At 40.1% G+C, this 11642-nt stretch overlaps 1 protein-coding gene across 2 annotated transcripts; it reads left to right on the top strand.

Moving 5' to 3' along the window:
• Positions 1-5106: 5106 nt before the first annotated feature.
• LOC121946266 (methyltransferase-like protein 27) lies at positions 5107-11263 on the top strand. Of its 2 annotated transcripts, none has more exons than XM_042490767.1 (5): positions 5107-5235; positions 5763-5891; positions 6380-6515; positions 6634-6726; positions 11089-11263. In XM_042490767.1, exons 1-5 carry the CDS (start codon positions 5119-5121, stop codon positions 11241-11243), a joined length of 630 nt encoding a protein of 209 aa, XP_042346701.1. In that variant the 5' UTR covers positions 5107-5118; the 3' UTR covers positions 11244-11263. The 2 variants fall into 2 exon arrangements, with proteins under 2 accessions (XP_042346701.1, XP_042346700.1); XM_042490766.1 differs by lacking the exon at positions 11089-11263 and adding an exon at positions 8781-9066.
• Positions 11264-11642: the final 379 nt, after the last annotated feature.

Here is an 11642-nt window from a genome sequence, read left to right as displayed (position 1 = left end):
GACAGCAGCGATGGAAGCAGGTTTTTAAGGCACTTCTTGGAGGCGTGCCTGAGCTCATACGTGATCAGACATGAAGACACAACCACATAAAGAAAACGTTCAAGGGTAAAGACATTGCAAAACAGGGAAGCATGTTGACTTTACATGAGAACTTGTAAAACAAAAATCTGAACTTGCATGTTTAACTTTTCACTTCTATAAAATATTCAGCTACATGAGCTGAATTTGAAGTAACAGAAAAAAAATCATGAGGGCCTTTAAAAAAAACCTGAACTTGAATGTTTAAAGCGTGACACGTAGAAAATATTCACACACCTGTGGTCTGAATTTGAGGTCACAAACGTGAAGCTTTGGTTGCAGTTTGGCCTTTCGTTCACAGAACAATGGCATTTTGGGGGCCTGAAAATGCAAACTTTTGAGACCGGTTTCCAGAGTGTAATTTTTTAAAAACGGCACCTCTTCAGTCTCTTTTGTCTGCATAAATTGGCAATGCGTGGATCCTGTGAAACCGATGATGGCAAGGCCGCACTTTGCGCATGCACGTGGCGTCCTTCTATGGTGTGTCATTACAAAGTTATACCACCAGCTACTGGCCTGGAATACGTACTATAATAATACAATAATAATACAATAATAATAATTTAAATTTTTTTGACACCATGGCCCCTTCTGCTGAAGCATGACTTTTCTACAACAGAGCAGCACTTATCAGCATCAGGAAAAGTTCTGTGGAGTTTGGACTGAATGCAGCAGAAAGGATCCCCACAAATGGCATATGCCGAGTGGCCAGTCAGACCAAACCAAACCAAAAGCTCCGGACAAAGAGAGGGAGGAGAGCCGGCATCAGGGCGAGGCTGACACGACTTGGACCGAACGCTGTTCCTCTACCAAGCCCTCTACTGGCTATTGACCGGTCACAGGAGAATAAAGTGGACGAGATGTGATTGAGGCTCACTCAGCAACAAATCAGAGACTGCTCTGCGCACATCTTCACAGAGACATGGTTAACCCCTAACATCCTGGATCAAGCTATTGCACCAGATGGGCGGACTTTGTTCAGAGCCAACAGGACACAAGACTCCAATGCAAATTCAAAAAATGCACTGCAGTAATTGTATGACACCATCAGCAGCAACATGCCCGAGCAACCACATGGATGCTGGCTGCTGATTTTAATCAGCTCATTCTTCAACTCCAAAGATGTATCAGGATCAAGGAATTTAGTTTTTTAAACTTTGTTTAAAAAATGTTTAAAAAATGACAAAAAAGTCTACCTTCTACCTTCCTCTACTAACGTATGAAAAACTTGTCGCTTGTCATTCTCAAATGACTGAACATTGAATGGACTGCAGTGTTTGTAGCTCCACCTTTAGTGCGACATTTTTGCGCTGGTTACCCCAAGCAGAAAAAAAAGTGAAACGAGCTAAACTGAATCAACCTGCCGGTGGAAACACACCATATGAGTCTCAGGATGAACTTCCTCTCAGAACACAAGGATCCTAATATATGACAAGAAATGCCAGCTCAGCCAGTTAATCAGGAGGGATTAGCTCACTGGTCTCACACGCTCATCCACTTGTCTGCATGGACCGGCGTGTATGTAAAGGCTTTAAACAATGACGCTTGTCATCACTGGAGGGAAAGGAGTGGCATGACAGTAAAATAAAATGTCCTTGAAGCCTGGACTCAGAGAACATGTTTGGCTGCAGGAAATAGGTCTGTATTCTGTATTCCTGTGATGTCTGCTCTTTATTTATTTCATTTATTTTATTTATTAACCTTTATTTAAACTGGGAAGGCCATGGAGAGCACACGGCACACTGAGTAAAAAACATGAGAATTCAGCGAGGGTAAATCATTGTTTTCATGGTGTGTTCAGTTCAGTCTTGCAAAATGTTGCTTTTGGTGAGAAAATTGAATAAAGCTGTTTGAAGGAGAAATTTGTTGATTTTTTTTGAACAGCAATGCAAAATAAATATGAGGAGGGAATTAAAATATATTGTATATAGCAAAGGGCTTTTGAAGCAGTTTATAAAGATGTTCTTTATGTGAAAGGTCATAATAAATTATTATTGATTATTATTTAATAAATCGTTCTCATACGTAAGTACGTATGAGAAGCTGGAACCATGAAATGTTTTTTGCATAAAAAATGACTTACATTAGAAAAAAATAGCTATCATTTATTTTTCTGATTAATAGGCTAATTGTTTAAGCTGCACTTGAATATTGTAGTATACTACCTGTATAATTTCATATTCGTAAAAAGTGCAGTATTTCCCTCTAAAGTGTAATGGTGCAGAAGTGGAAAGTGGCATGAGATTAACACAAACAAATTGTGGATATGAGCAAAAATAAGAGAAAATTTGTTGTATATCGTTTCTTGCATGAGACACGTTGTTTGATAAATGTGTACACCGCAAAGCCCTCTGAGGCAAACCATGTTTTGTGATATTGGATATCGGACGATACGACTACAAAGTCGTTCATCGAACTGCGGCCTAGGGTTTCCTGATGCATTGTTAAGAATGAATAAGGATTTGACTGATCTTAACTACCATACAAGACTGAAGTCATGATTTAAATAGCAATAAACTGCAACCTACTCCTCTACCATGGTAAGGTGCTATGAAAAAACGGTCTACTGGAGTAAACAGAGATGACGCAAGGGGGAACTATCTGTGCAGCGAGACGCAACGTATTTGTTGTGTGTATTTAATAATAATAATAATAATAATAATAATAATAATAATAATAATAATAACTTTTATTTAACCGGGTATGTTCCATTGAGATCAATTTTGCAAGAGAGACCTTGCCAAGAATGGTAGCTCATACAGTTACACATTATTTAAACACATAATTACATTAAACATTTAAAAACAAAACAAAACATTGCACTTGTTGGGGTACAGGTGTGCTTAAGTCATTAATCTTGTGCCCTGCGTGCACAATGACTCATATAACGCTTAAAAGTACTGGGTCAGGGAGAGACAGGTAGTCAGACTTCGTGAACTGACACGCTTTTGTTGCTGGTCAGGGAAAGGAAGAGTCGACCCAGAGCTCTGTAATTTCATTCCTTCACTTTCAGACTAGGAGACTTTGGTAACATGACAACACAAAACTTTAGATCTTCCCAGTCGCAGTCCTTCCTCATCGGTTGTCTCACTTTTCCTCTTCTCCACTCTTGCATCTGCCCCGTGCTCATCTGGCTTCCTGATACGACTGCAAAACATTTGCAAAGTAAACACATTCTTCGTTATACAATTTCAACACCATAGTTCTTTTAAAACACAGCCACAACTTCACATCTTCTTTAAGATTAAATGAGTTTAATGAGATTAATGACTTAAGCTTACCTGTACCCCAATACACTTAAGTGAAACATTTGCACTCATAAGACCTAGATATAATGGGATTTAGCATTGACTTAAAAGCATGCAAAGTAATACATTTTTGAAGTTTGAGCTCTGACTGCAAAATGTTCCATGAAGTTGGAGCAGCAAACCTAAAAGCTTTCTTCCCCATTTCTGTTCTGACCTTAGGAACAGTAAAAAGTAAAAAGTCCTGAGAATGGAGACTATTTGAGTGCGAGTGTGGGGAGAAAGCAGAGTACAGTTTTTAGAAAAAAGCCATAAAACACGTTTTGATATCAACCCCTGTGGGGGGCGTACCCCATGTGTTTCTGCAGACCAGCAGCTGCACAGACTGTCCATCAGTGTCTCATACAGTAATACTGTTCAGTCATACTTCAAAAACACACAACTGTCCTTTATTGAGACACACAAGCTGCGCTGCCACCCTCTGTCACTGTTTTGGGTGTCACTCTGTCACTGTTTTGGGTGTGTGCTGCTGTCATGGATACTTGTTTCACTTTCTGCTCCAGCTGCCTTTTAGTTGATTTCTTACCAAACACAATGTGTACCTCTCTGGCCTCCATGAACGCTGCCATCGCAGCCAGCATTTTTTGGTTTAAACCATTGTGAGAATGGTACAATGCGATGTTTTCTTCCAGTTTCCAGAACGTTCCTCTTAAAGTTAGGGTAACATTCTCTATAAACATCCACTTTATTTCATTATTTTTAAATTGCATCACATCACATCACATCACATCACATTACATTTTCATTTTAAAAAATGTTTTGTAATCTCAGGCCTCAGAAACATGTTCTGAACGTTACTAAAAATGTATCTGGACTTTGGTGCTGTCTGGAATGCAGCATTAGTTTCATCTATGTCCCATTCACTAACACAAAGGGGCTAAACTGCTGTGACCATCGTAAATTATGCAAACATACCTTGATCTGGTTAAGCTGGTTTTTTTTCAGCAGAAAAGTGCCCCTTGAGCCTGCTGTGAGTGGTCTCTCACACTCTTTCAACTCTTTCGCTCAGGTGAGTACCAACTCTTTTCATCCTTTTATCACAATCAGGCTGCATCAGGGCTTAAGACACCACGTTAAAGTTGGCATCAAACATTGTTCTGATTTAAATTATGGTCACATCACAACCTACATTCAACCAAATATTGACGGCTCACAATGCTGGTGGCCATCTGCAGAGGCGGTCCTGGGTAGTTTTGCGCCCTGGGCGAACCCCCCCAAAAAGTCATCCATTAACATCGTATTATCTAAGCATAATGCCTCAAATTTTAATAGTTGCTAGTTCAGCAAAGCTAAAAACCAAATACAGTCGTCTTCTGTGGCTAAGTAACAGCATATTAGCAAGAGGATAATAAATAGCGTATAAGCTACTGTCAAGAACCCCCCACATTTGAAATTGCTGCTCCACCCCTGGCTGCAACTGTCTTATTATTATTTTACTTATATTAAGTGTATTGATTAGATTATTTTATTACTCTTCTTGTTGTGCACTTTTATGTTTTATTTTTTTTTGTGTGATGAATTTTTCTCCGTGTCATTGTGAATGAGAGTTCGCTCTCAATGATCCATCAAGACTAAATAAAGATTGAGTGAATGAAAATTCATGTTCTTAAAATGTTAAAATACAAAAAGCAAAAGAGAAAAGAGACACAATTTGTGCTGGGGACCAAAACTTGAACCTAAATTAGAACTGACGTAAGTTCAGTCTCCTCTTCAGTAGGTTTGACGTCTCCTCATCATGTCAGACGGCAGCAGAACTGTGGACGACGTCAAAGCCCTCCATCAGACCCTCGAAGGCTTCGATTCACAGCTGACGTCCAAGTTTTATGACACGTGGGCAGAGACATACAACCAGGTCAGTGGACAGAAACTTGTCCTCCTTCAGGTCAGATGGAGACTTGAAGGAAACACTAAAAAACAAACTGTCTTTTAAGCATCAAACACACATTCTCTGTTGCCTCTGCAGGCCCAGTGTGTAGGATTTAGGGGGATATAAGGATAGAAGTTAAATATAATATAATAATCACCTAAAAAAAATTCAATTGATGTGTTTTTTTACCTAAGAAAGATTTTGTTTTTTTTTATATATAAAACGTGTGGAGCGAGTCCTCGTCTCCAGCTGTCTCCCTCTCTCACTTTCGGGGGGGGGGTCATTTATATTGGGGGACGGCTGCAGGTTAGGGTTAGGGTTAGGGGTTAGGGTACGGGGGTAGGATTAGGGTTAGGGCGTGCCTCAGAGCGAGGACTGACTCAAAAGTACTTGCACTGCACGCCATAACAGCTGTGATTCAGCCGTAGGGTTGGCAAGAGGCCGAAAAATCGTCACACCGATGATCAGAGTAACTGTGTCAATAACACAACTGTTTAATGTCACATTAACAGGATATGAAGCTAATGAACTACAGATCACCAAATCTGGCAGTCAATATCCTGGATGCCAACTTCTCTGGGAATCGTGAAGAGGCTCGCGTTTTGGACGTGGCCTGTGGGTCTGGACAGGTCGCTAAACTGGTGAGCCAGAAACACTTAAACAGAGACGCTCGGTGTTCCTCGATAATCAACTTTACTGTAGAGTCAAGAGTCATCCCAGTTCTGCAGTCCTGGTCACCTTATTCCTGCAGAGGAGCTGGCTGAGATGTATGAGGGGCCGTGAGGGACATTATTCAGAATTACCTCACACATTCACACATGAAAACAATCCCATTCACCTACACAACTGAAAACCACACACACACGCAACTGAAACGCAACACACACACACACACATACACAAGTGAGCGACTCTCACACAAGCAACTAAATTATTATTCTCACACACTCCTGAAATGTTCTCATATAATGTGGTGAAGAACATTTAAACATACACATGAAAATATTACATATAATACAGTAACAGAAATTCACTACTGTGTGAAATGCAGTCATGTGAGATAGTAAAAAGCCTTCACACGCACCAACGACATGCTCTCATGTAAAACATCCTGTCCTTGTGTTTCTAGATGGTTGAACTGGGCTTCAGGGACTTTACTGGAGTGGACGGCAGTAAAGGCATGCTGGAACTCGCTGCTAAGACAGGCCTCTATCGGGAGCTCAAACTGGCCTTACTGGGACCAGAACAACTGCCTGCACAGACTGGTACACTATACTCACACTTCATACGCTCTGATTCACCCACGGCTCATCTTTAAGGGTTAAAACAGTGATTTCTGGTCACTGAATCTTTGCTCTTCTTCCTGTGTTCTCCTGGTTTCAGATATGTTTGATGCAGTGATCATCGCCGGTGCGATGGATGTTGGGTTTGCACCGGTCAGTGTTGTCAGAGAGCTCTGCGCCGCCGCCAAACCAGGTAACCAACAACCGCTTTTATCAGCCAGGTGAACATCGTTAGTGATACCGAAGAACAGATAATGAAAACCTGGAGCCTTTCAGCTTCAGTGTCTTACTTAAACTGAGGCCCAACACAGGCACAGATGCAGGTAAAATTCAACTTAAACACAAGAGACTTGTGCTCCAGAAAAGGATAAGCACTCAATGAGGATCCTAGGGTCACTGATCAGCAATTATGACCTAAATATGAATGCCAGAGAGAGGTCAGAGAGAGTCAGAGAGAGTCAGAGAGAGTCAGAGAGAGGTCAGAGAGAGGTCAGTCAGAGAGAGTCAGAGAGAGTCAGAGAGAGAAGACTAACACATCTTTGGGGTCATCAGGTGGGAACCTCCTTTCATCAGTGTTTCACCTAGTTGGTCCCACAACAACCTCCAGGAGGCTAGGCAGTGAACAAAGCTGCTCCCCTAGTGCTCAGCTCTCACTGCTCCTATGCAGCCCAAACAGCCCTGCCACCTTCAACAGACCCTGGCTCGGTTAATGCGAGCTCCAGGTAGTGGCAGCACCAGCTGGCAGTACCACATGGCTATCACTACACAGCTACAAACAAACTACTACAAAGCTTCACAGATACAAGGCTAAACTACTACAAAGCTATCACAGATACAAGGCTAAACTACTACAAAGCTATCACAGATACAAGGCTAAACTACTACAAAGCTATCACAGATACAAGGCTAAACTAACTACAAAGCTATCAATACAAGGCTAAACTACACAGATACAAGCTAAACTACTACAAAGCTATCACAGTTTACAAGGCTAAGCTACACTATAACATTGGCTATCACAGATACAAGGCTAAGGCTAAGCTATGCTAGCCATGCTAGCTAGGCTAGTTATCACATGGCTATCACAGCCACAGACAGATACCACAGGCTACCACAGATACAAAGCTAAGCTAAGCTAACACATGGCTATCCCCCAGGAGGCTAAACTGAGCTAACTAAACTAGCTAGGCTGGCTATCACATGGCTATCACAGCCCAAACAGCAATACCACCTTCAACAGACCCAGGCTCTATTTATGCAGACTCCAGGTAGTGACTGTGCTGATGCTACCTTCCCTAGCACATGCATCACAAATTGCCAAAATACTACAACTCACATACAAGACTCAAGCTAAGCTAAGGGAATAAGGGTGAATGGACAACCAACACACATGGTCTCACACTCACACAAAGAGACTCAACAGGCCACTCCCACTCCTAAATACCTTCACACTTCCTGGATTTTCTCCTGAGAGGACTGATTGGTGGATCTCTCCACCTGATCTCCAGGAGTTGTCCGTTCAGTGGGTCCCCCTGCTGGTCCCCAACTACCATTGTCCCCCCTAATCCAAATCCACTGACTGGATTTAACGGCCTCATCTGACATTTCTCAAACTCTGTCCCCGTACTCCCAGTTCCCCCAGGAGAGAGACAGCTGATCCAGCTACAAATCCCCTACATCCCACTTCAGCTGGGCGAACCCAGCCTCATTTTGGTATTTATGGGTCACTTTGTGATGATTTTGCGTAATTTATTTGTTTTGCATCTCGTGTCCCTTTATAGTCATTCTGTGTCACTTTGTGGTTGTTTTTTGTCATCTTGTAGCTGTGTTGCATCTCCTTGTGGTCCTTTTGTGTGTCTGTGTGATAATTTTGCATCAGACTGGAGTGTTGTCTCTCTTTGTCAGGAAAACAAATGACATACATTTATTCAATGAACATTTTGTAAATATGCTGATTAAAAAAAAATCTACAAATTTTAGGGCAGGATTAAGTTCCTCCGAATATATTTGCTGTTATAAATAAGTAGAATACACAAAGCTTATAATTTATAAGAAACAGAGTTATATGTGTCGATGCAGCTCAGTCAAGGCCTTAACAGACGGTGAAGAAACCTAATAATACATATAAAACACCAAATTTACAGCTGGTGAGAGAAAGTGTACAGTCTGTTAGAGTTTGGACGTGTCGTTGACGTGTTGTTTATATAATAACAAACTATAACTACATAAAAACTGTGCTTTCTACAGGAGGTTTTATCTGCATTTCTAGAGGCGATCACACAGCAACATCATCAATCCAATACAAGAAGGAACTGGAGAGAGAGCTGCAGCTGATGGAGGACGAGGGACTGTGGACTCAAGTAGGAATCAACGAGACGGACAAATACATGGAAAACCCACATCTGAGCATTGAGAGAGCTGAGGAGCTGCAGCAAAAGGGGCGATACATCAGCGGGAAGGTTTATCTGTACAAGAAATCCATCAATTCTAATCAGAAGTGATGGCAACATTCAGCAGAAATTAAAGGAAAAATCATCTTACAATTGAGTTACAATAAATGTGACAAACAAATATTTAACAGCTCCTTTATCTTCATGGTGCCTCTGTCATTGTGGTGCTGCAGACTCTGCGTCCTCGCAGAACAGCTGCGTGTATACTGAGATCCTGCCACAGTCATTCTGCATACAGGCTCACTTTATTGTTTCTGATACACTCCTTACAGTGCAACTTAGATACAACATCAGTGATGTAATCCGGGGTCAGGTGGTGTTTCAGGTCTTTCAATATCAGATACCCTAACCCAGGTGGCCCAGCTGGGGTTGATCAGTTTGTGTCTAATACCCCTTTTCCACTCAAATTAGTGCATATTTTTTAAACCAGCTAAAAGTAGGTTATAGATTGTTTTTCGATTGCCTGCAGAGCAGAACTGTGAACCATGTGAGGCCACGCTGCTGGACGAGCTGAACACATTTATGCTCGCTTTGACCTCCTCAAAAAGGACTCAGCTGTGAAGTCTACTCTGCCTCCAGAGGACCGGCCACGCTCAGTGGCCACAGCAGATGTGAGAAAACTCCTGCTGAGAGAGTGAATATAAAACAAGTCCGCAGGCCCAGACAACATACCTGGACGTGTACTAAAAACTTGTGTTGATCAGCTAGTTAATGTTATAACTGACATTTTTAACATCTCACTCTCACGAGACTGTTACCTCCTGCCTCGCGACAGTCATCGTCGTCCCCGTCTCCAGTTCCTTCTTGTATTGGATTGATGATGTTGCTGTGTGATCGCCTCTAGAAATGCAGATAAATCCTCCTATAGAAAGCACAATTTATGTAGTTAGAGTTTGTTTACTACTGGAGGAAGCATATTATATCAACAGCACATCTAATTGCACATATTAACACAACCATAAAAAGAAAACATGGATCCAGACTCTAACAGACTGTAGGAGCTTCAGGAGCATTGAGAACTTAACTTTCTCTTATCAGCAGTAAATTTGGTGCTTTATGTGTATTATTAGGTTTCTGCACTGTCTGTTGGTGCCTTGACTAAACTGCATTGACACATATAATTCTGTTTCTTATGAATTATAGGCATTGTGTATTCTACTGATTTATAACAGTAATATATTTGGGAGAAACATGATACTGTAAAATTACATCATGTAAAATCATATTCAAAACCATTTCAAATTTATTTATAGATCACATTTAGAAACATTAGTTGACCAAAGTGTTGTACAAAAAGCAAAAACCATTAAAACAACACGGTAAAGCACAAAGATAGAAAACAAATTAGTAAAATAAAATATAAACTACACCTATATAAACAATCTAAAAGCAACACAAAGGCCAGTTTAAAATACAAAATGACAATAATAATAAAAGGCAACACTCGTGATTTAAAAGCCAGACAATAAAATGAGTTTTAAAGATGGGAATTAAAAACAGGTAGTGTAGAGGCCAGCCAAAAGGCAACTCGTTCACATTACTCATTTACTTTCTATTTTGATTAAGATAAAAGTTTTAAAGGTGGTTTATAAACTAAATATTACATCTTATTGGTTTGTTGACCTTTAATTATTGCAAAAGATCCCCTTTGTCAATGTTAATATCTGGTCAGATAATTAACCATTTTTTTCTTTTTTTGCTGTTGTTTACATTCCCCCTGATTCAGACTAAACAAGTGCACAAGGCTGACTTTTTTATTTATTCTGCCTTATGTTGCATGAAATGATTACAACTGCGTTTTATTGTATGGCCTTCAATGACAACAAATAAACCTCGAAGCCTATGTTTTTTATGAGGGAGATCTCAGCACAAAAACTTTTCTGGCTTCTCCCTGGTGAAAACAAAAGCACAAATTCAAAGGTTTATTCAATAAATAAATAAACAAACAAATACATAAATAAATAAAATGATGATAAGCTGGAAATTTCAGTTAACTTCCTGTTTGAATGAAACATTTATAATCAGATGTCCGTCTGATGTATATTAAGATATTAAATGTTTTTGTACTTATAAGTACAGTTCCTGTTTATTATCTAACTCTGTAGTGACGCAGCACAGGGGGCGGGGCCTCCACTCCCGCGAGGACCACTCCGGCGAGGAGGAGAATACAGAGAGGTCTCACTCTGTTCACATATCTGGAAACCAAAGAAGCTCGACGACAGGTCAACAGAAAACTGCAGTCATGATGCACCCGAAATAAACGCTGCAATAATGCCCTGTGGACGCCCCTGTGGTGGATATAGTAACAACAACAACAATAATAATAACAATAATAATAATAATAATATATTTTTCTTTCCTGTTGATAGGGATGTGCAGTTATGTTTTGAATGAACTGCCTTAAAAAATGCAATTTTCTGATATAAAAGTATTAATAAAGTATCTTTCTATCTATTCGTCTGTCTGTCTGTCTAACAACAACAACAATAATGCTAATAATGCTAATGCTAATAATAATAATAATAATAATAATAATAATAATAATAATAATAATAATAAAAATGATGATGATGATGATAACAGACATTTTGTGGTTTTACAATGCTTTTGTTTTTAACATCTGAATCCTGATCACTATTTGCTTCAATTGTTTGGGTGA

This window comes from Plectropomus leopardus, chromosome 7 (genome assembly GCF_008729295.1).
Source record: "Plectropomus leopardus isolate mb chromosome 7, YSFRI_Pleo_2.0, whole genome shotgun sequence".
NCBI lineage: Eukaryota > Metazoa > Chordata > Actinopteri > Perciformes > Serranidae > Plectropomus > Plectropomus leopardus.
This window is presented reverse-complemented; position numbering and strand designations above follow the sequence as displayed.

Coding starts and splice junctions, on each gene's coding strand:
- LOC121946266 (XM_042490766.1), top strand. CDS start 5,119: ATGTCAGACGGCAGCAGAACTGTGGACGACGTCAAAGCCCTCCATCAG. Junction 5,236..5,762: donor GGGCAGAGACATACAACCAG/GTCAGTGGACAG, acceptor TCACATTAACAG/GATATGAAGCTAATGAACTA. Junction 5,892..6,379: donor CTGGACAGGTCGCTAAACTG/GTGAGCCAGAAA, acceptor TTGTGTTTCTAG/ATGGTTGAACTGGGCTTCAG.